The 21,470-nt window shown below is 48.9% G+C and overlaps 1 protein-coding gene across 1 annotated transcript in view; it reads right to left on the reverse strand.

The window, feature by feature from the left end:
* The window catches only part of LOC120979792, a gene marked incomplete at both ends in the record, with an annotated part of 33,598 nt that extends 17,127 nt beyond the window's left edge, over positions 1-16,471 (reverse strand). The window contains 2 exons of the mRNA XM_040408749.1: positions 14,150-14,770; positions 15,206-16,471. Of these exons, the coding sequence (XP_040264683.1) occupies positions 14,150-14,770; positions 15,206-16,471 (1,887 nt within the window). The remainder of the gene's footprint in view (positions 1-14,149; positions 14,771-15,205) is intronic.
* Between the last annotated feature and the right edge of the window lie 4,999 nt (positions 16,472-21,470).

A 21,470-nucleotide genomic window follows, 5' to 3' on the forward strand; every position in this document is an offset into this window, starting at 1 on the left:
TAGTTGGTCTGCATACATATATAATCTGACTATCTGGTTAAACATAGTATTAACCCTTGACATGAATCGTTATATAGACGATGTGTTGTTTATAGGGAGTAATGATCAAATATCACTTGATCTCTTCTTAGAAGACATCAATGATAACCCATTGAATCTACGTTTTTCAGCTATTATACATACAAGTATGTCCACCGTTGAGTTTTTGGATCTACAAATTAATATAGAAAATAAAAATGTAATATGTAGTACCTATCAAAAGCCGACATCCAAGAACAGCTATATATTATATAATAGCTGTCATTTACCACAATGGCTTGTAAATATACCGTCAGGTCAATTCAGACGTATTAAAAGGAATTGTTCCAAACAAGAAAAATTTGAAGAGGAAGCCATTGATTTAAGGGACCAATTTTTACAGAAAAAATATCCATTGGAAATATTAGAATCCTCTCTAGAAACAGTGCATAAATTAGATCGAAACACCTTTTTTTCGGATAAATTGGAAAAACCAAAACCTAGTATAAACGACAATGTAAGACTAATATTGCCATTTAATTCCCAATATAAAAAGATTAGATATATAATCAATAAACATTGGCACCACATTGTCAAGGATAGGACAATAGGACACATATTGCCCAACAAACCTCAAATCACCTTCACCAAGGCTCCAAATTTGGGTTTACTGGTGGCCACTACTATTATTAATAAGCCCCCCAAAAAATCATCAATTCAGAAATGGATGGGAATATCCGGCTTTTATAGATGTGGATCCTGTATGGGATGTAAATCCACCAAATTTCCCAAAAAAAACATTGAGGTTAAATCCACCAGTAATAACCATATACGGTACATAAAATCTGAGAATTCCTGACATGTAACACAGAAAGCGTTATATATATTATACAATGCCCATGTAAGAAACAGTACGTGGGCAGAACTAAGAAAAACTTTGAAAAAACGCATTGCTGAGCACATTGCAAACATTAAAAAGGGATATGACTAGGGATGAGCGAACCCGAACTGTATAGTTCGGGTTCGTACCGAATTTTGGGGTGTCTGTGACACGGACCCGAACCCGAACATTTTCGTAAAAGTCCGGGTTCGGTGTTCGGCGCTTTCTTGGCGCTTTTTGAAAGGCTGCAAGGCAGCCAATCAACAAGCGTCATACTACTTGCCCCAAGAGGCCATCACAGCCATGCCTACTATTGGCATGGCTGTGATTGGCCAGTGCAGCATGTGACCCAGCCTCTATATAAGCTTGGGTCACGTAGCGCTGCACGTCACTCTGCTGATACAAGTGTAGGGAGAGGTTGCAGCTGCGACGTTAGGGCGAGATTAGGCAGTGATTAACTCCTCCAAAAGACTTCATTCAGTGATCGATCTACAGCTCTGGACAGGGGCGTAGCTAGAAATGCATGGGCCCCATAGCAAAAAAAATTATGGGCCCCCCCCCGTGCCATCCACAGATCCCCCTCCCCTAAATAGTGCCATCCACAGATCCCCTCCCCTAAATAGTGCCATCCACAGATCCCCCTCCCCTAAATAGTGCCATCCACAGATCCCCCTCCCCTAAATAGTGCCATCCACAGATCCCTCTCCCCTAAATAGTGCCATCCACAGATCCCCCTCCCCTAAATAGTGCCATCCACAGATCCCCCTCCCCTAAATAGTGCCGTCCACAGATCCCCCTCCCCTAAATAGTGCCGTCCACAGATCCCCCTCCCCTAAATAGTGCCATCCACAGATCCTCCTCCCCTAAACAGTGCCATCAACAGAACCCCCTCCCCTAAACAGTGCCATACACAGATCCCCCTCCCCTAAACAGTGCCATACACAGATCCCCCTCCCCTAAACAGTGCCATCCACAGATCCCTCTCCCCTAAACAGTGCCATCCACAGATCCCTCTCCCCTAAACAGTGCCATCCACAGATCCCCCTCCCCTAAACAGTGCCATCCACAGATCCCCCTCCCCTAAATAGTGCCATCCACAGATCCCCCTCCCCTAAATAGTGCCATCCACAGATCCCCCTCCCCTAAATAGTGCCATCCACAGATCCCTCTCCCCTAAATAGTGCCATCCACAGATCCCCCTCCCCTAAATAGTGCCATCCACAGATCCCCCTCCCCTAAATAGTGCCATCCACAGATCCCCCTCCCCTAAATAGTGCCATCCACAGATCCCCCTCCCCTAAACAGTGCCACCCACAGATCCCCCTCCCCTAAACAGTGCCATCCACAGATCCCCCTCCCCTAAACAGTGCCATCCACAGATCCCTCTCCCCTAAACAGTGCCATCCACAGATCCCTCTCCCCTAAACAGTGCCATCCACAGATCCCCCTCCCCTAAACAGTGCCATCCACAGATCCCCCTCCCCTAAATAGTGCCATCCACAGATCCCCCTCCCCTAAATAGTGCCATCCACAGATCCCTCTCCCCTAAATAGTGCCATCCACAGATCCCCCTCCCCTAAATAGTGCCATCCACAGATCCCCCTCCCCTAAATAGTGCCATCCACAGATCCCCCTCCCCTAAACAGTGCCATCCACAGATCCCCCTCCCCTAAACAGTGCCATCCACAGATCCCCCTCCCCTAAATAGTGGCATCAACAGATCCCCCTCCCCTAAATAGTGCCATACACTGATCCTCCTCCCCTAAATAGTGCCATCCACAGATCCCTCTCCCCTAAATAGTGCCGTTCACAGATCCCCCTCCCCTAAACAGTGCCATCCACAGATCCCCCTCCCCTAAACAGTGCCATCCACAGATCCCTCTCCCCTAAATAGTGCCGTTCACAGATCCCCCTCCCCTAAACAGTGCCATCCACAGATCCCCCTCCCCTAAACAGTGCCATCCACAGTATCAGGTGCCTTCCCCCCCATGTGCCAGTCAGTATCAGGTAACAAACACACCCCCCCCCAGGTGCCAGTATCAGGTCAGGTACCAACCCCCTCCCCTAAACAGTGCCATCCACAGATCCCTCTCCCCTAAACAGTGCCATCCACAGATCCCTCTCCCCTAAACAGTGCCATCCACAGATCCCCCTCCCCTAAATAGTGCCATCCACAGATCCCCCTCCCCTAAATAGTGCCATCCACAGATCCCCCTCCCCTAAATAGTGCCATCCACAGATCCCTCTCCCCTAAATAGTGCCATCCACAGATCCCCCTCCCCTAAATAGTGCCATCCACAGATCCCCCTCCCCTAAACAGTGGAAAAAAAGGAGACAATGCGGCAGCACCCTGCAAATCAGACAAAGTACAACAATGCTTACAAAAATTATGGTGCTAATACTACGCTTAAAAAGCGAGATGCTTGGTCAATGCATTTTGTACAAAACCATCTAAGCCCGTATGCCAAACGTCAAGGCGATCTCTGTTACACGGGTCCTAACACTAAATACTACCTGTTATGCGCCATAATGACCGCCATAAAATTCAGGGAGTGTTGGACCCACATGCATGTTGGATCCACTCTGCCTTTTTCCGTTTTTTGTGCCAAAATGGCCTCCATTACAAGGGATGCAGGTACCAACATGCATGCTGAGCCCACTCTATACCCTTCCTGGTGCTAAACAGCTTCCAATGAATGTAGTGAGAGCAGGCCACAGCTTTATACTGAAAATAATTAAAATCAGCCTATGGGGCAGACAGGCTAATCAGGAGTGCACGACTCGCTGGAGTGCCACATCTCCAGCATTGTAAATCTGCAAAAAAAGAGGGTTAGTCAGCACCTCCCAGTGCGCAGGTGCACGCCGCCATGGCAAAGACCTAGAGGAAAAAAAGGAGACAATGCGGCAGCACCCTGCAAATCAGACAAAGTACAACAATGCTTACAAAAATTATGGTGCTAATACTACGCACTCCTGATTAGCCTGTCTGCCCCATAGGCTGATTTTAATTATTTTCAGTATAAAGCTGTGGCCTGCTCTCACTACATTCATTGGAAGCTGTTTAGCACCAGGAAGGGTATAGAGTGGGCTCAGCATGCATGTTGGTACCTGCATCCCTTATAATGGAGGCCATTTTGGCACAAAAAACGGAAAAAGGCAGAGTGGATCCAACATGCATGTGGGTCCAACACTCCCTGAATTTTATGGCGGTCATTATGGCGCATAACAGGTAGTATTTAGTGTTAGGACCCGTGTAACAGAGATCGCCTTGACGTTTGGCATACGGGCTTAGATGGTTTTGTACAAAATGCATTGACCAAGCATCTCGCTTTTTAAGCGTAGTATTAGCACCATAATTTTTGTAAGCATTGTTGTACTTTGTCTGATTTGCAGGGTGCTGCCGCATTGTCTCCTTTTTTTCCTCTAGGTCTTTGCCATGGCGGCGTGCACCTGCGCACTGGGAGGTGCTGACTAACCCTCTTTTTTTGCAGATTTACAATGCTGGAGATGTGGCACTCCAGCGAGTCGTGCACTCCTGATTAGCCTGTCTGCCCCATAGGCTGATTTTAATTATTTTCAGTATAAAGCTGTGGCCTGCTCTCACTACATTCATTGGAAGCTGTTTAGCACCAGGAAGGGTATAGAGTGGGCTCAGCATGCATGTTGGTACCTGCATCCCTTGTAATGGAGGCCATTTTGGCACAAAAAACGGAAAAAGGCAGAGTGGATCCAACATGCATGTGGGTCCAACACTCCCTGAATTTTATGGCGGTCATTATGGCGCATAACAGGTAGTATTTAGTGTTAGGACCCGTGTAACAGAGATCGCCTTGACGTTTGGCATACGGGCTTAGATGGTTTTGTACAAAATGCATTGACCAAGCATCTCGCTTTTTAAGCGTAGTATTAGCACCATAATTTTTGTAAGCATTGTTGTACTTTGTCTGATTTGCAGGGTGCTGCCGCATTGTCTCCTTTTTTTCCTCTAGGTCTTTGCCATGGCGGCGTGCACCTGCGCACTGGGAGGTGCTGACTAACCCTCTTTTTTTGCAGATTTACAATGCTGGAGATGTGGCACTCCAGCGAGTCGTGCACTCCTGATTAGCCTGTCTGCCCCATAGGCTGATTTTAATTATTTTCAGTATAAAGCTGTGGCCTGCTCTCACTACATTCATTGGAAGCTGTTTAGCACCAGGAAGGGTATAGAGTGGGCTCAGCATGCATGTTGGTACCTGCATCCCTTGTAATGGAGGCCATTTTGGCACAAAAAACGGAAAAAGGCAGAGTGGATCCAACATGCATGTGGGTCCAACACTCCCTGAATTTTATGGCGGTCATTATGGCGCATAACAGGTAGTATTTAGTGTTAGGACCCGTGTAACAGAGATCGCCTTGACGTTTGGCATACGGGCTTAGATGGTTTTGTACAAAATGCATTGACCAAGCATCTCGCTTTTTAAGCGTAGTATTAGCACCATAATTTTTGTAAGCATTGTTGTACTTTGTCTGATTTGCAGGGTGCTGCCGCATTGTCTCCTTTTTTTCCTCTAGGTCTTTGCCATGGCGGCGTGCACCTGCGCACTGGGAGGTGCTGACTAACCCTCCCCTAAACAGTGCCACCCACAGATCCCCCTCCCCTAAACAGTGCCATCCACAGATCCCCCTCCCCTAAACAGTGCCATCCACAGATCCCTCTCCCCTAAACAGTGCCATCCACAGATCCCTCTCCCCTAAACAGTGCCATCCACAGATCCCCCTCCCCTAAACAGTGCCATCCACAGATCCCCCTCCCCTAAATAGTGCCATCCACAGATCCCCCTCCCCTAAATAGTGCCATCCACAGATCCCTCTCCCCTAAATAGTGCCATCCACAGATCCCCCTCCCCTAAATAGTGCCATCCACAGATCCCCCTCCCCTAAATAGTGCCATCCACAGATCCCCCTCCCCTAAACAGTGCCATCCACAGATCCCCCTCCCCTAAACAGTGCCGTCCACAGATCCCCCTCCCCTAAATAGTGGCATCAACAGATCCCCCTCCCCTAAATAGTGCCATACACAGATCCTCCTCCCCTAAATAGTGCCATCCACAGATCCCTCTCCCCTAAATAGTGCCGTTCACAGATCCCCCTCCCCTAAATAGTGCCATCCACAGATCCCCCTCCCCTAAATAGTGCCATCCACAGATCCCCCTCCCCTAAACAGTGCCATCCACAGATCCCTCTCCCCTAAACAGTGCCGTCCACAGATCCCCCTCCCCTAAATAGTGCCATCAACAGATCCCCCTCCCCTAAATAGTGCCATACACAGATCCCCCTCCCCTAAATAGTGCCATCCACAGATCCCCCTCCCCTAAATAGTGCCATCCACAGATCCCTCTCCCCTAAACAGTGTCATCCACAGATCCCCCTCCCCTAAACAGTGCCATCCACAGTATCAGGTGCCTTCCCCCCCATGTGCCAGTCAGTATCAGGTAACAAACACACCCCCCCCAGGTGCCAGTATCAGGTCAGGTACCAACCCCCCTCCCCCATGTGCCAGTATCAAGTGCCCCCCCCCACTCCCCCCGCTCTTCCCGCTCCCCCCGCTCCCCGCTCCCCCTGCTCCCCCCGCTCCCCCTGCTCCCCGCTCCCCCTGCTCCCCCCATGGCAGTAACAGTCGGGTATTAAAAAAAAAAAAATAAACACTTCTACTTACCTCCATGTCAGCGATGCGATGCGATGCAGCCTCTTCCTGTGTCCCTCCCTGTATGTCCATATATGGAGTCAGTGCTTGTATTTCAGAAAAGGTTTCTGCTGGGATTTGAACCCACGACCTTCTGTATCAGAGGCAAAGCATCTAACCACAAGACCATAAGAGCAGCCTTGCTGCTGACTGAAAAATTATGAGACTTCTACTGTTATAGCTGGCTAAGTGTACATCTATACACATGACAGCTGCTCATATATAGAGATATAGCAGAGCTGAGTGTGCTGGGATAGCTGTCATATAGAGATATAGTAGTGCTGGGTGTGTTGGGGCAGCTGTCATATGTATAGATGTACACTTAGCCAGCTATAACTATCAGTTGTAATGCCTCCTTTATGGTTGTGAGGGTAAATGCTTTGCCTCTGATACACTCATACATTGGAGGTTGTGAGTTCGAATCCCAGACACATCAGGACTCAGGAGACTTTAATACAGTAAGATTATATCACATTAGCGAGGGGGCCTGAACATTAAGACTGCTGCTGTGAAGGGGGCCCTGAACATTAAGACATCGATATTTAACTAACTTGAAAATAAACTGTCGGGCCCCGAAGCAGCTGCTTCCCGGGTAGTTACGCCACCTCCTGGCTGTCTGTGTGTGTTAATAAAATTTTTTTTTTTTTTAAATGAATGCGGTCGGACGGGCCCCCAGTGGCGTAGGGCCCCATAGCTACTGCTATGGTTGCTATGGCGATCCCTACGCCACTGGCTGTGGATCGTTGAACTGCTGCTATTCAATTGCTCAGTGTTTTTAGGCTGCCCAGAGCGTTTTTCAGTCACTTTTTTCTAGGGTGATCGGCGGCCATTTTGTGGCTTGCTTGTGCGCCAGCACAAGCTGCCACCAAGTGCATTTAACCATCAATAGTGTGGTTATTTTTTGCTATATCCTACATCAGGGTCAAGCTTTCATCAAGTGCATTTAACCATCAATAGTTTGGTTATTTTTGGGCCATATACTACATCAGGGGCAAGCTGACCTTGTCACCCAAGTGCATTTAACCATCAATAGTGTGGTTATTTTTTGCTATATCCTACATCAGGGTCAAGCTTTCATCAAGTGCATTTAACCATCAATAGTGTGGTTATTTTTTGGCCATATACTACATCAGGGGCAAGCTGACCTTGTCACCCAAGTGCATTTAACCATCAATAGTGTGGTTATTTTTTGCTATATCCTACATCAGGGTCAAGCTTTCATCAAGTGCATTTAACCATCAATAGTGTGGTTATTTTTTGGCCATATACTACATCAGGGGCAAGCTGACCTTGTCACCCAAGTGCATTTAACCATCAATAGTGTGGTTATTTTTTGCTATATCCTACATCAGGGTCAAGCTTTCATTAAGTGCATTTAACCATCAATAGTGTGCTTATTTTTTGGCCATATACTACATCAGGGGCAAGTTGAGCCTGTCACAAAGTGCATTTAACCATCAATAGTGTGGTTATTTTTTGGCCATATACTACATCAGGGGCAAGTTGAGCCTGTCACCCAGCGCCTAAAAAATAGGCCTCACATTTATATTAATCCAAATCTGTCATTACTGCTTTAGCTGGTCAAGTTATTTAGTGTCCGTCAAAGCACAGTTTTTGTTCTGGGTTGAAAAACAATTCCCAAATTTGCAATTCTCAAAATTAGTGGTTTCTGCTGTATCAGGCCTACTTTAAATTTATCCCTAAAAGGGTATATTAGATTCAAGGTGCTGATAGGGTAATTCTCAAAAACTTAACACACACGCTACAGTGCAGATCCAAGTCTAATTCTGTGATTAAACGTATACCTGTCACCCAGCGCCTAAAAAATAGGCCTCACATTTATATTCATCCAAATCTGTACTGTTTTAGCTGGTCAAGTTATTTTTAGTGTCCGTCAAAGCACAGTTTTTGTTCTGGGTTGAAAAACAATTTCCAAATTTGCAATTCTCAAAATTAGTGGTTTCTGCTGTATCAGGCCTACTTTAAATCTATCCCTAAAAGGGTATATTAGATTCAAGGTGCTGATAGGGTAATTCTCAAGAACTTCACACACACGCTTCAGTGCAGATCCAAGTCTAATTCTGTCCGTAAACGTATACCTGTCACCCAGCGCCTAAATAATAGGCCTCAAATTTATATTCAGCTAAATCTGTCATTACTGGTGTGCCTGTATTAGTGTAATACGGTACCTAAATAGATAGCCAGATAGTGTTAGGTGTCTGTAAAATAAGGCCTGAATTTGAATTCAATACATTGGCCCGAATAATATTTTTCTTATTGTGGTGAACGGTAACAATGAGGAAAACATCTAGTAAGGGACGCGGACGCGGTCGTGGTGGTGTTAGTGGACCCTCTGGTGCTGGGAGAGGACGTGGCCGTTCTGCCACAGCCACACGTCCTAGTGTACCAACTACCTCAGGTCCCAGTAGCCGCCAGAATTTACAGCCATATTTGGTGGGGCCCAATGCCGTTCTAAGGATGCTAAGGCCTGAGCAGGTACAGGCATTAGTCAATTGGGTGGCCGACAGTGGATCCAGCACGTTCACATTATCTCCCACCCAGTCTTCTGCAGAAAGCGCACAGATGGCGCATGAAAACCAAGCCCATCAGTCTGTCACATCACCCCCATGCATATCAGGGAAACTGTCTGAGCCTCAAGTTATGCAGCAGTCTCTTATGCTGTTTGAAGACTCTGCTGCCAGGGTTTCCCAAGGGCATCCACCTAGCCCTTCCCCAGGGGTGGAAGAGATAGAATGCACTAACGCACAACCACTTATGTTTCCTGATGATGAGGACATGGGAATACCACCTCAGCACGTCTCTGATGATGACGAAACACAGGTGCCAACTGCTGCGTCTTTCTGCAGTGTGCAGACTGAACATGAGGTCAGGGATCAAGACTGGGTGGAAGACGATTCAGGGGACGATGAGGTCCTAGACCCCACATGGAATGAAGGTCGTGCCACTGACTTTCACAGTTCGGAGGAAGAGGCAGTGGTGAGACCGAGCCAACAGCGTAGCAAAAGACAAAGAGGGAGCAGTGGGCAAAAGCAGAACACCCGCCGCCAAGAGACTCCGCCTGCTACTGACCGCCGCCATCTGGGACCGAGCACTCCAAAGGCAGCTTCAAGGAGTTCCCTGGCATGGCACTTCTTCAAACAATGTGCTGATGACAAGACCCGAGTGGTTTGCACGCTGTGCCATCAGAGCCTGAAGCGAGGCATTAACGTTCTGAACCTTAGCACAACCTGCATGACCAGGCACCTCTTCCTCCGCCTCTGGAGGAACGTTGGCACCTGCCGCCCAGCAAACATGGGATGTACCACCAACACCACCACCTGCGTCACCAAGCATTTAACCATGTCACACGGCAGCGTTCAGCTCTCCATCTCACAAACATTTGAGAGAAAGCGTAAATTCCCACCTAGCCACCCTCGATCCCTGGCCCTGAATGCCAGCATTTCTAAACTACTGGCCTATGAAATGCTGTCATTTAGGCTGGTGGACACAGACAGCTTCAAACAGCTCATGTCGCTTGCTGTCCCACAGTATGTTGTTCCCAGCCGGCACTACTTCTCCAAGAGAGCCGTGCCTTGCCTGCACAACCAAGTATCCGATAAAATAAAGTATGCACTGCGCAACGCCATCTGTGGCAAGGTCCACCTAACCACAGATACGTGGACCAGTAAGCACGGCCAGGGACGCTATATCTTCCTAACTGCACACTGGGTAAATGTAGTGGCGGCTGGGCCCCAGGCGGAGAGCTGTTTGGCGCACGTCCTTCCGCCGCCAAGGATCGCAGGGCAACATTCTTTGCCTCCTGTCTCCTCATCCTCCTACTCAGCTTCCTCCTCCTCTTCTTCCACCTGCTCATCCAGTCAGCCACACACCTTCACCACCAACTTCAGCACAGCCCGGGGTAAACGTCAGCAGGCCGTTCTGAAACTCATATGTTTGGGGGACAGGCCCCACACCGCACAGGAGTTGTGGGGGGGTATAGAACAACAGACCGACGAGTGGTTGCTGCCGGTGAGCCTCAAGCCCGGCCTGGTGGTGTGCGATAATGGGCGAAATCTCGTTGCAGCTCTGGGACTAGCCGGTTTGACGCACATCCCTTGCCTGGCGCATGTGCTGAATTTGGTGGTGCAGAAGTTCATTCACAACTACCCTGACATGTCAGAGCTGCTGCATAAAGTGCGGGCCGTCTGTTCGCGCTTCCGGCGTTCACATCCTGCAGCTGCTCGCCTGTCTGCGCTACAGCGTAACTTCGGCCTTCCCGCTCACCGCCTCATATGCAACGTGCCCACCAGGTGGAACTCCACCTTGCACATGCTGGACAGACTGTGCGAGCAGCAGCAGGCCATAGTGGAGTTTCAGCTGCAGCACGCACGGGTCAGTCGCACTGCGGAACAGCACCACTTCACCACCAATTACTGGGCCTCCATGCGAGACCTGTGTGCCCTGTTGCGCTGTTTCGAGTACTCCACCAACATGGCCAGTGGCGATGACGCCGTTATCAGCGTTACAATACCACTTCTATGTCTCCTTGAGAAAACACTTAGGGCGATGATGGAAGAGGAGGTGGCCCAGGAGGAGGAGGAGGAAGAGGGGTCATTTTTAGCACTTTTAGGCCAGTCTCTTCGAAGTGACTCAGAGGGAGGTTTTTTGCAACAGCAGAGGCTAGGTACAAATGTGGCCAGACAGGGCCCACTACTGGAGGACGAGGTGGACGAGGATGAGGAGGAGGTGGAGGAGGATGAGGATGAAGCAGGTTCACAGCGGGCTGGCACCCAACGCAGCTCGGGCCCATCACTGGTGCGTGGCTGGGGGGAAACGCAGGACGATGACGATACGCCTCCCACAGAGGACAGCTTGTCCTTACCTCTGGGCAGCCTGGCACACATGAGCGACTACATGCTGCAGTGCCTGCGCAACGACAGCAGAGTTGCCCACATTTTAACGTGTGCGGACTACTGGGTTGCCACCCTGCTGGATCCACGGTACAAAGACAATGTGCCCACCTTACTTCATGCACTGGAGCGTGATAGGAAGATGCGCGAGTACAAGCGCACGTTGGTAGACGCGCTACTGAGAACATTCCCAAATGTCACAGGGGAACAAGTGGAAGCCCAAGGCGAAGGCAGAGGAGGAGCAAGAGGTCGCCAATGCACCTGTGTCACGGCCAGCTCCTCTGAGGGCAGGGTTAGCATGGCAGAGATGTGGAAAAGTTTTGTCACCATGCCACAGCTAACTGCACAACTACCTGATACGGAACGTGTTAGCAGGAGGCAACATTTCAATAACATGGTGGAACAGTACCTGTGCACACCCCTCCACGTACTGACTGATGGTTCGGCCCCATTCAACTTCTGGGTCTCCAAATTGTCCACGTGGCCAGAGTTAGCCTTTTATGCCTTGGAGGTGCTGGCCTGCCCGGCGGCCAGCGTTTTGTCTGAACGTGTATTCAGCACGGCAGGGGGCGTCATTACAGACAAACGCAGCCGCCTGTCTACAGCCAATGTGGACAAGCTGACGTTCATAAAAATGAACCAGGCATGGATCCCACAGGACCTGTCCATCCCTTGTGCAGATTAGACATTTGCAGTATCCCAGGGGGTCAGTAGCCGTTTTGGGTATGCGGGGAGTCGTAGTGCAGGGCAACCCACTAACCTGGGATTCACTGTCGTCTTCAATCTGGGTAAATACTGGAACAGGCAGTTCATAAATGTCGTGACGCCAGTGCCAATTGAACGGTGACACACCGTGTAGTGATAGGTGGAATAATGGAGGAGTCCAGGTATTCATACAACAGGTCAACTTTACTGCATGGATTTGTAGTAGGCTGAACAGCCAGAGAATACAGTTCCAAAGTTATTCCACACTTTACCATACAGTTAACAGTAGTGGTTCAGGCTTTTACTTACAACAAGGTTAACTTCGAGACAGGCCTCCTAGGTTCAGGGATTCCCTCTTATGCTACTTGCAGCAATATCCTCAAGGTCCGGACACCTAATTCCTGGTGATAACCCTTGAGCAAATAATTGGTAGAGGTCTTCTTCCCTCCTGATGGCAGACTCTATCTCTTGAGTTCTTCAGGTATAACTAACCTGGGAAGCTGGGTGGGTATGACCCTCCACACCAGTAGAGCAATCTCTGCACTCTTGACTGAGCCCTGAATCTCTCAGCACTCTCTCCAGAAACTTCTAACCACCCTCCTAGACTAGGCCCTAGCCTATTTATACTGAACTGGGGGCTCCCTCTGCTGGCTGTAATAATGATTGCCTGTGACAGGCCTAACTGGCTTAAAGGGAAATACACCTCACAATCTAGCAGTGTCGGGTAACCTACCCGTATGCTGCACACCCCCAGACTTTAACGTGAGTAAGGCCTCGTACTCACACACACCTTCCTGAACCGGCATAACATGGTACATAACATAAGCATTCTATTATAAATATAATAAATAATTATTTCACACAGAAAACATAACATTGGTAACTTCATGAACAAATGACGTAAGGAAAAGGGGCGTCTTCTTGCTTCTTTGGCACGGCCGCTGACCTGGCACAGCGGACTTAAGGTGAACCAGGTTAGTCCATTTTTCTTTGGTTGCAGTGTAGTAACGGACCTACCCAGGGGTTTCCTGTGGGTGTATAATAGGCAAGGGCTCACGTGGAGGAGTCCATTCTTGCGCACAAATGTCAAGCAAGGTATTACCAGTAGCAACTGCCCGGGAGGAGACACCACCAGTATAATCAAAGTCTCCTAAACGGACTGGGGGACGTCCCCTGGTCATCCGGGTGGACCTTCTCAACACAGGGGTCTCCTCCTCCCTTAGCAACGAGGTAGAAGAGAGAGGAGCAACAGGAGGGTCTCCATCAGTGAGACCTTGGTCAGGAACAACAGGAACAACAGGAACAACTAGATCCACTAGAGGGGAAACTGGATCCGGGGCATCTTGAACCGGCTCTTCTGGAGGTGAAGATACAGAAGGTGCCGGAGCAGGCACCAGCAAGTTCAACCATGGTGTCAGAAGCCAATGCATGGGATCAGCGTCATACCTTAGATTACTGACAGCCTGCATAGGATCCTCGGGCTGTATTGATGACTCTGACACAGGGGATTCAGATCTAGAACTCTCGGCACTGGGTTCTGGTGTCAGGCAGAGTTTTAACCGGTTTCTGTGTACAATTTGGGATCCCTTGTCTTCCCGGGTGATCTCATAAGTATGAGTCCCAACATTTGGGATTGCAGTGACAACTTTGCTCCCATTTACTGTCCAGTTTACTTGTACGATGGTTATTTTTTAACCATACCACAGCCCCTATTGACAAGGGTTCTGCATGGGCTGCCTGATCATAGTCTCTCTGCTGTCGGTCTCTAACATTGTCCATCCGTTCCTGAACAATGGCTTTGGCTGCATTCAATCGCCTTTGGTGCTCAGCAACCCAGTCGGTATTAGGTAATGGGTTGATGCAATCAGGTACATGTATGTCCAAGGAGTGATCAGCAGGCAATGTCCCTTGGCGCCCAAACATCAAATAAAAAGGGGTATACCCAGTGGAACAATGGATGGTATGATTGTACGTGAACATGAGCTGTGGCAACAGATTAGGCCAATCTCCTCTGGTTTCAGGAGGTACGGCCCTCAGCATCTCTATCAAGGTCTGATTCATTTTTTCACATAATCCATTACCTTGAGGATGGTAGGCCGTTGTCCGGATCTTCTTACAGTTGTGTAAGCGGCACAGTTCATGGAACAGATGGGACTCAAAAGCAGGTCCTTGATCGGTGAGGATCTTTTCTGGACATCCGTAGGGCAGGAGGAAATGCTTCCAGAACAGTTCGGCTGTAGTCTTGGCTGTCTGGTCTCTCACAGGCACCGCTACAACAAACTTAGTGAAATGGTCAATAATAGTCATGGCATAAGCATACCCTGAGCGACTAGGCTCCAGTTTCACATGGTCGATGGCGACAAGTTCAAGAGGACGGGTACTTACAATGGGTCTCAGTGGTGCCCTCTGATCATGGTGCTCACTTCGTTTTAAGGCACAGGCTACACACTCCCGACACCACTTCTCAATGTCTTCTCTCATGCCCACCCAGTAAAACCGCTGGCGGATATTAGCCTCAGTCTTTTGGACCCCAAAGTGACCGGATTGATTGTGGTACATCTCCAACACCATACCTGCATCTCGTCGGGGTATGAGAATCTGGTGTACTCTTTCGTTGGACACTGGGTCTAGGCTTCTCCGTAACAATAAGCCCTTTTGTATGAAGAGTTGATGGCGCTGTCTCCACAGTTTGATGAGCTCAGGATCTGCACTCTTACGCCGAATCCTCTCAGGGGCTCTGCCACTAGTAATGAAGTCCAACAACTCACCCAGCACTCTACTTTCAGACTGTAGTTTCACCCACCTTTCTTCTTTAGGTTCAGGCCTACTGGAGGGTGAAGGAACTGCAGCTCTGTCATTGGTAGCTCGAGCCTGATCCTGTTGAGCAAATTTGTTATAGAAGGCCGGCATCTCTACATCTTCCCAAGCATCTCGCACATCATCAGGAGCTGTCTCTGTGGGAAGCCTGGATAAAGCATCAGCATTATCATTAGTACGTCCAGCACGATATTTTACAGAGAAATCATAGTTGGCGAGGCGAGAGGCCCATCTCTGCTCCAAGGCCCCTAATTTAGCTGTATTTAGATGTGCCAGAGGGTTATTGTCAGTGAATGCAATGAACGGGGTGGCGGCTAGATAATCTTTGAATTTTTCCGTCACTGCCCACACTAATGCCAGGAAGTCTAGTTTGAAGGAACTATAATTCTGGTCATTTTTCTCAGCTCCTTTCAGGGAGCGGCTTGCATATGCTATCACTCTCTCTTTTCCCTCTTGGATTTGGGCTAACACAGCTCCCAGGCCTCGCTTGCTAGCATCGGTATAAAGATGGAAAGGCTTGCTATAATCTGGATAACCTAACACAGGAGGCTCGGTCAGTTTCTTTTTTAGCAATTGGAACGCTATCTCTCTTTCCTCATTCCACTCAATGGGCACAGGAGTTCTAGGACTTTTCTTGGGTTGCCCCCTCAAGAGTTCCTGGATAGGATCAGCTATTTGAGCAAAATGGGGGATAAACCGTCTATAGTAGCTTGCAAAACCAAGGAAACCCCTCACTTCCTTGACGGTAGTAGGAACCGGCCAATTACGGACAGCCGCTAGCTTATCAGGGTCAGGTTGCACGCCCTCTCCGCTTACCACATGCCCCAGGTATTTTACCGCAGGTTTGAGCAAGTGACACTTGGATGGTTTTACCTTCAAGCCATATTTGATAAGGATTTCAAATACTTCTGCTAAATGTTTCAGATGGTCTTCATATGTTTTTGAGTACACAATGACGTCATCTAGATACAGCAGCACTGTTTCGAAGTTTTTGTGACCCAAACACCGCTCCATTAGTCTCTGGAAAGTTCCTGGTGCATTACATAACCCGAACGGCATACAATTGAATTCGAACAGGCCCATGGGAGTGGTGAAAGCAGTCTTTTCCCTATCTGCAGGGGCCATGGGTACTTGCCAGTAGCCACTGGTCAAGTCCAATGTGGAGAAATAGGCAGAGGAGCCCAGAGCAGTTAGTGACTCCTCAATGCGGGGCAGTGGGTATGCATCTTTGTGGGTTATTTGATTAATTTTCCTATAATCCACACAGAAACGGATACCACCATCCTTCTTCTTTACAAGGACCAGGGGTGCCGCCCACGGGCTACGACTGTCCCGGATTACATTAGAGTCTTTCATCTCTTGGATCATTTCCTTTACAGTCTGATATGAAGTAGGCGGTAAAGGTCTGTACCTTTCCTTGATAGGAGGATGTGAGCCAGTAGGTATGGTGTGTTGTATGGCACTAACCTCTCCATAGTCAGTAGCATGCTTACTGAAGGCCTGGTGGTGCTCTTTGACAAGCTGTATAATCCCTTCTTGTTGTTGTTGGGGGGTAGTCTCGTCCCCGACATGGAGCTCTTCCCACCAGGGCACTTGTGGCTGGGTCACCGGCGAACATCCACTGACTGCAGCTGGCGGCTTTTCTGTCACTGGAAGACGAATGATGTCTTGGAAGGACACCTGGGACAGCTGAGCAACAGGGTAATGCTTAGTAAGCGCCACAGGATGATCACTCAGGTTAATCAGACGGACAGGTACTTTACCTTGGGAGACGTTCACCAGGCACTTGGCAGCTCTCACATAAGGATAGTTCTCCAACTGGATTGGTTCCACCAGGGCTGGATAATCTCGGCCTTGGACTCCCAGGACAGCACGACACCATAAAAGAGTTTGAGAATTAGGAGGCAAAGTCACAGGCTTAATATCACGGATCCTGGCAGTACAAATTTCTCCTTTCCCATTAGCAAACCTCTGCTGGGCACTTAACACAGTAATAGTCTTTTGAATCACCCTCTTGGATGCAGAGGAAGCAGTGGGCAAAGTCTGGTGTAATACGGCAAGTATTTCTGAATAACAGTTTTTGAAGACATTGGTGCCTAGAATGACAGGATGTCCTCCTCTGTCGCCGGCCTGTACTACTATCACCCCCTGTTGCGGTAAGGTTACTTCTCCCACCTGCAGGGTGGGTTCCCAGTATCCATGAATCTTTACTGGTTTGCCATTGCTGGCGATAATCTCTACCCAGGATTCAGGCGGCTGGATCAATTGGTCGGTGTCCCAGAACTTTTCAAATGCAGGCAGCTGAATGGTAGTGACCTGGGACCCAGTATCTAATAGGGCTTCAAAGGGGACCCCATTGATCTCTATATTGATTTTAGGATGGGATCCTACATACCGTGGCATCCAATTTGGATCTTTTGGACCTATTGTTCTACCTCCCGAGGGGTGGTCCTCAGCCTCAGGGGTTGCCCGTTTAACTGCCAGCACGTGGATTCTGTGTGTCCCACCTTTTTGCAGTATGTACACACGGGCCGCTTGCGATTTCTATTACGCCTCCCAGGATCCCTGGGGTGAGTCTCTTGGTATGGAGGTGGGAACGGCCTAGGAGGTGACAGGAGCTCTTCTTCTGACATTATGGGTTTTTCCCATTCCTCTATTTTTCTGCACACTCTCTCTAGACTTTTAGTGAGGTGATTTACTTGCTCTGTCAGCATGGCGATAGTATCGGTAGCTGAAGCTTGAACAGCTTGACCGGCCTGAGCTTGGTTAGTGATAAGCGGTTTTGGCCTGCAGGCTGATGACTCAGGTGGGGTGCTCAACTCCGTAGATACTGCTGACCCCAGAATTTTTATAGCCAGTTCTTTAAAGTCCAGAAAGGCACTGTTAGGGTGCTGGGCGGACAGCATCTTTAATTGGGTCCTTATTTGCTCACTAGACACCCCGGTGATAGATTGTTCCCTTAGGGTCTGGTCCTGATTATCAGCCTCTTTGGGATCTATCTGGATTACAGCCCCTAAAGCCTCCTGAAGTGATAGGGCATAGTCACGGAGGGACTCACCGGGCTTCTGTTTCTTGCCAAAGAAGTGCATCTTTATCTCTGAGGCAGTCCTGGTTCAAAAGTGGCCCTGAGGCGGGTGAATATCTGCTCTAGAGTACTCCGCTCAGCAGCAGGCCAGGATAATACTTCTCTGCGGGCAGCTCCCTCCAGTTGTGCTAGCAGGATTTCCATTTGCTGGTCGGCATTTATGGGGTACAGTTTGAATAATGCCAGCAGCTTTTCTTTAAAGTCTCTTAGGGTATGGGTCTCTCCTTTATAGCGGGGAAACCATGGAGCCCCAAAATAGTAAGGCATGGTAAAGGGCATCATGCTGGGGGCTATAGGATGATTAGGAGCCGCAAGCTCTCCCGGGGCCGGCTGCTCGGGAACTCCCGGTTCTGACATGTTAGCTTATTACGATGTGGCCGCTGGCGACTAAAGGGGCTGGAACAATCCCCTTCCCTCCGGTTACAAGTCCTTACCGGTATCGCCGGGTTTGCGCAGTCCAAATCTCGAGAGACTCCGGACGTCCTGAGTACGCGGTGACGTAGAAGAAGCAGGGCCGCGGCGGTGCGATGATGAAGAGGGGCGGGATTCTCTGTGTCTTTGAAGGGATCCGCCCACGAAATTCCTCAGCAGCGCGGGAAACTTTACTCCAGGCGGCCGGTGGCCATCTTGGTCACCATTCCCTGACAGCAAGCAGGGTTGTTGACAAGTGAATAAATTGTAATCCACAACACGATTTTCTTTTCCTGGGGGTAGCGCAACACAGCACAGCGCCTCCGAATCCTCCCAGGCACACTTGTAATCCCCCGACTTGGGAATAAAGGGTACAGTCCTTGCAATACGGTGGTGGAATAGTTAAAGCACACAGTTCACACTTCTCTGCACTCTAGAAGCATGCGGATCCTGTTCGTGACGCCAAAAAGAGCGATGCAGTATCCCAGGGGTTCAGTAGCCACTTTGGGTATGCGGGGAGTCGTAGTGCAGGGCAACCCACTAACCTGGGATTCACTGTCGTCTTCAATGTGGGTAAATACTGGAACAGGCAGTTCATAAATGTCGTGACGCCAGTGCCAATTGAACGGTGACACACCGTGTAGTGATAGGTGGAATAATGGAGGAGTCCAGGTATTCATACAACAGGTCAACTTTACTGCATGGATTTGTAGTAGGCTGAACAGCCAGAGAATACAGTTCCAAAGTTATTCCACACTTTACCATACAGTTAACAGTAGTGGTTCAGGCTTTTACTTACAACAAGGTTAACTTCGAGACAGGCCTCCTAGGTTCAGGGATTCCCTCTTATGCTACTTGCAGCAATATCCTCAAGGTCCGGACACCTAATTCCTGGTGATAACCCTTGAGCAAATAATTGGTAGAGGTCTTCTTCCCTCCTGATGGCAGGCTCTATCTCTTGAGTTCTTCAGGTATAACTAACCTGGGAATCTGGGTGGGTATGACCCTCCACACCAGTAGTGCAATCTCTGCACTCTTGACTGAGCCCTGAATCTCTCAGCACTCTCTCCAGAAACTTCTAACCACCCTCCTAGACTAGGCCCTAGCCTATTTATACTGAACTGGGGGCTCCCTCTGCTGGCTGTAATAATGATTGCCTGTGACAGGCCTAACTGGCTTAAAGGGAAATACACCTCACAATCTAGCAGTGTCGGGTAACCTACCCGTATGCTGCACATTAACTACCTCCCCTTAACAATATATTATTGTACTCCAGGGCACTTCCTCATTCAACCCTATTTTTATTTTAATTTTACCATTATATTGCGGGGCAACCCAAAGTTGAATGAACCTCTCCTCTGTCTGGGTGCCGGGGCCTAAAAATATGTGACAGTGGCCTGTTCCAGTGGTGGGTGACGTGAAGCCTGATTCTCTGCTATGACATGAAGACTGATTCTCTGCTGACATGAAGCCTGAATCTCTGTTATGGGACCTCTCTCTTCTGCCTGGGTGCCTGGGCCTAAATATGTGACAGTGGCCTGTTCCAGTGGTGGGTGACGTGAAGCCTGATCCTCTGCTATGACATGAAGACTGATTCTCTGCTGACATGAAGCCTGAATCTCTGTTATGGGACCTCTCTCCTCTGCCTGGGTGCCTGGGCCTAAATATGTGACAATGGACTGTTCCAGTGGTGGGTGACGTGAAGCCTGATTCTCTGCTATGACATGAAGACTGATTCTCTGATGACATGAAGCCAGATTCTCTGTTACGGGACCTCTCTTCTCTGCCTGGGTGCCTGGGCCTAAATATCTGACAATGGACTGTTCCAGTGTTGGGTGACGTAAAGCATGATTCTCTGCTATGACATGCAGACTGATTCTCTGCTGACATGAAGCCTGAATCTCTGTTATGGGACCTCTCTCCTCTGCCTGGGTGCCTGGGCCTAAATATCTGACAGTGGCCTGTTCCAGTGGTGGGTGACGTGAAGCCTGATTCTCTGCTATGACATGAAGACTGATTCTCTGCTGACATGAAGCCTGAATCTCTGTTATGGGACCTCTCTCCTCTGCCTGGGTGCCTGGGCCTATATATGTGACAATGGACTGTTCCAGTGGTGAGTGACGTGAAACCTGATTCTCTGCTATGACATGAAGACTGATTCTCTGCTGACATGAAGCCAGATTCTCTGTTACGGGACCTCTCTCCTCTGCCTGGGTGCCTGGGCCTAAATATCTGACAATGGACTGTTCCAGTGTTGGGTGACGTAAAGCATGATTCTCTGCTAGGACATTCAGACTGATTTTCTGCTGACATGAAGCCAGATTCTCTGTTACGGGACCTCTCTCCTCTGCCTGGGTGCCGGGGCCTAAATATATGACAATGGACTGTTACAGTGGTGGGTGACGTGAAGCCAGATTCTCTGCTATGGCATGAAGAGACTGATTCTCTGCTGACGTGAAGCCAGATTCTCTGCTATGGGACCTCTTTTCAATTGATATTGGTTAATTTTTATTTATTTTATTTTAATTTTAATTCATTTCCCTATCCACATTTGTTTGCAGGGGATTTACCTACATGTTGCTGCCTTTTGCAGCCCTCTAGCTCTTTCCTGGGCTTTTTTACAGCCTTTTTAGTGCCGAAAAGTTTGGGTCCCCATTGACTTCAATGGGGTTCGGGTTCGGGACGAAGTTCGGGTCGGGTTCGGATCCCGAACCCAAACATTTCCGGGAAGTTCGGCCGAATTTCTCGAACCCGAACATCCAGGTGTTCGCTCAACTCTAGATATGACAAATACACTCTGTCACTCCACTTTAAGATGTCACACAATCAGGATCCAAAAGGAATGACTTTTGCAGCCTTGGAAAAGGTGAACATACATTGGAGGGGAGGGGATCATATTAGTAAAATGTCAAGGCTGGAATC

Source organism: Bufo bufo, chromosome 9 (assembly GCF_905171765.1).
Source record: "Bufo bufo chromosome 9, aBufBuf1.1, whole genome shotgun sequence".
NCBI classification, from domain to species: domain Eukaryota; kingdom Metazoa; phylum Chordata; class Amphibia; order Anura; family Bufonidae; genus Bufo; species Bufo bufo.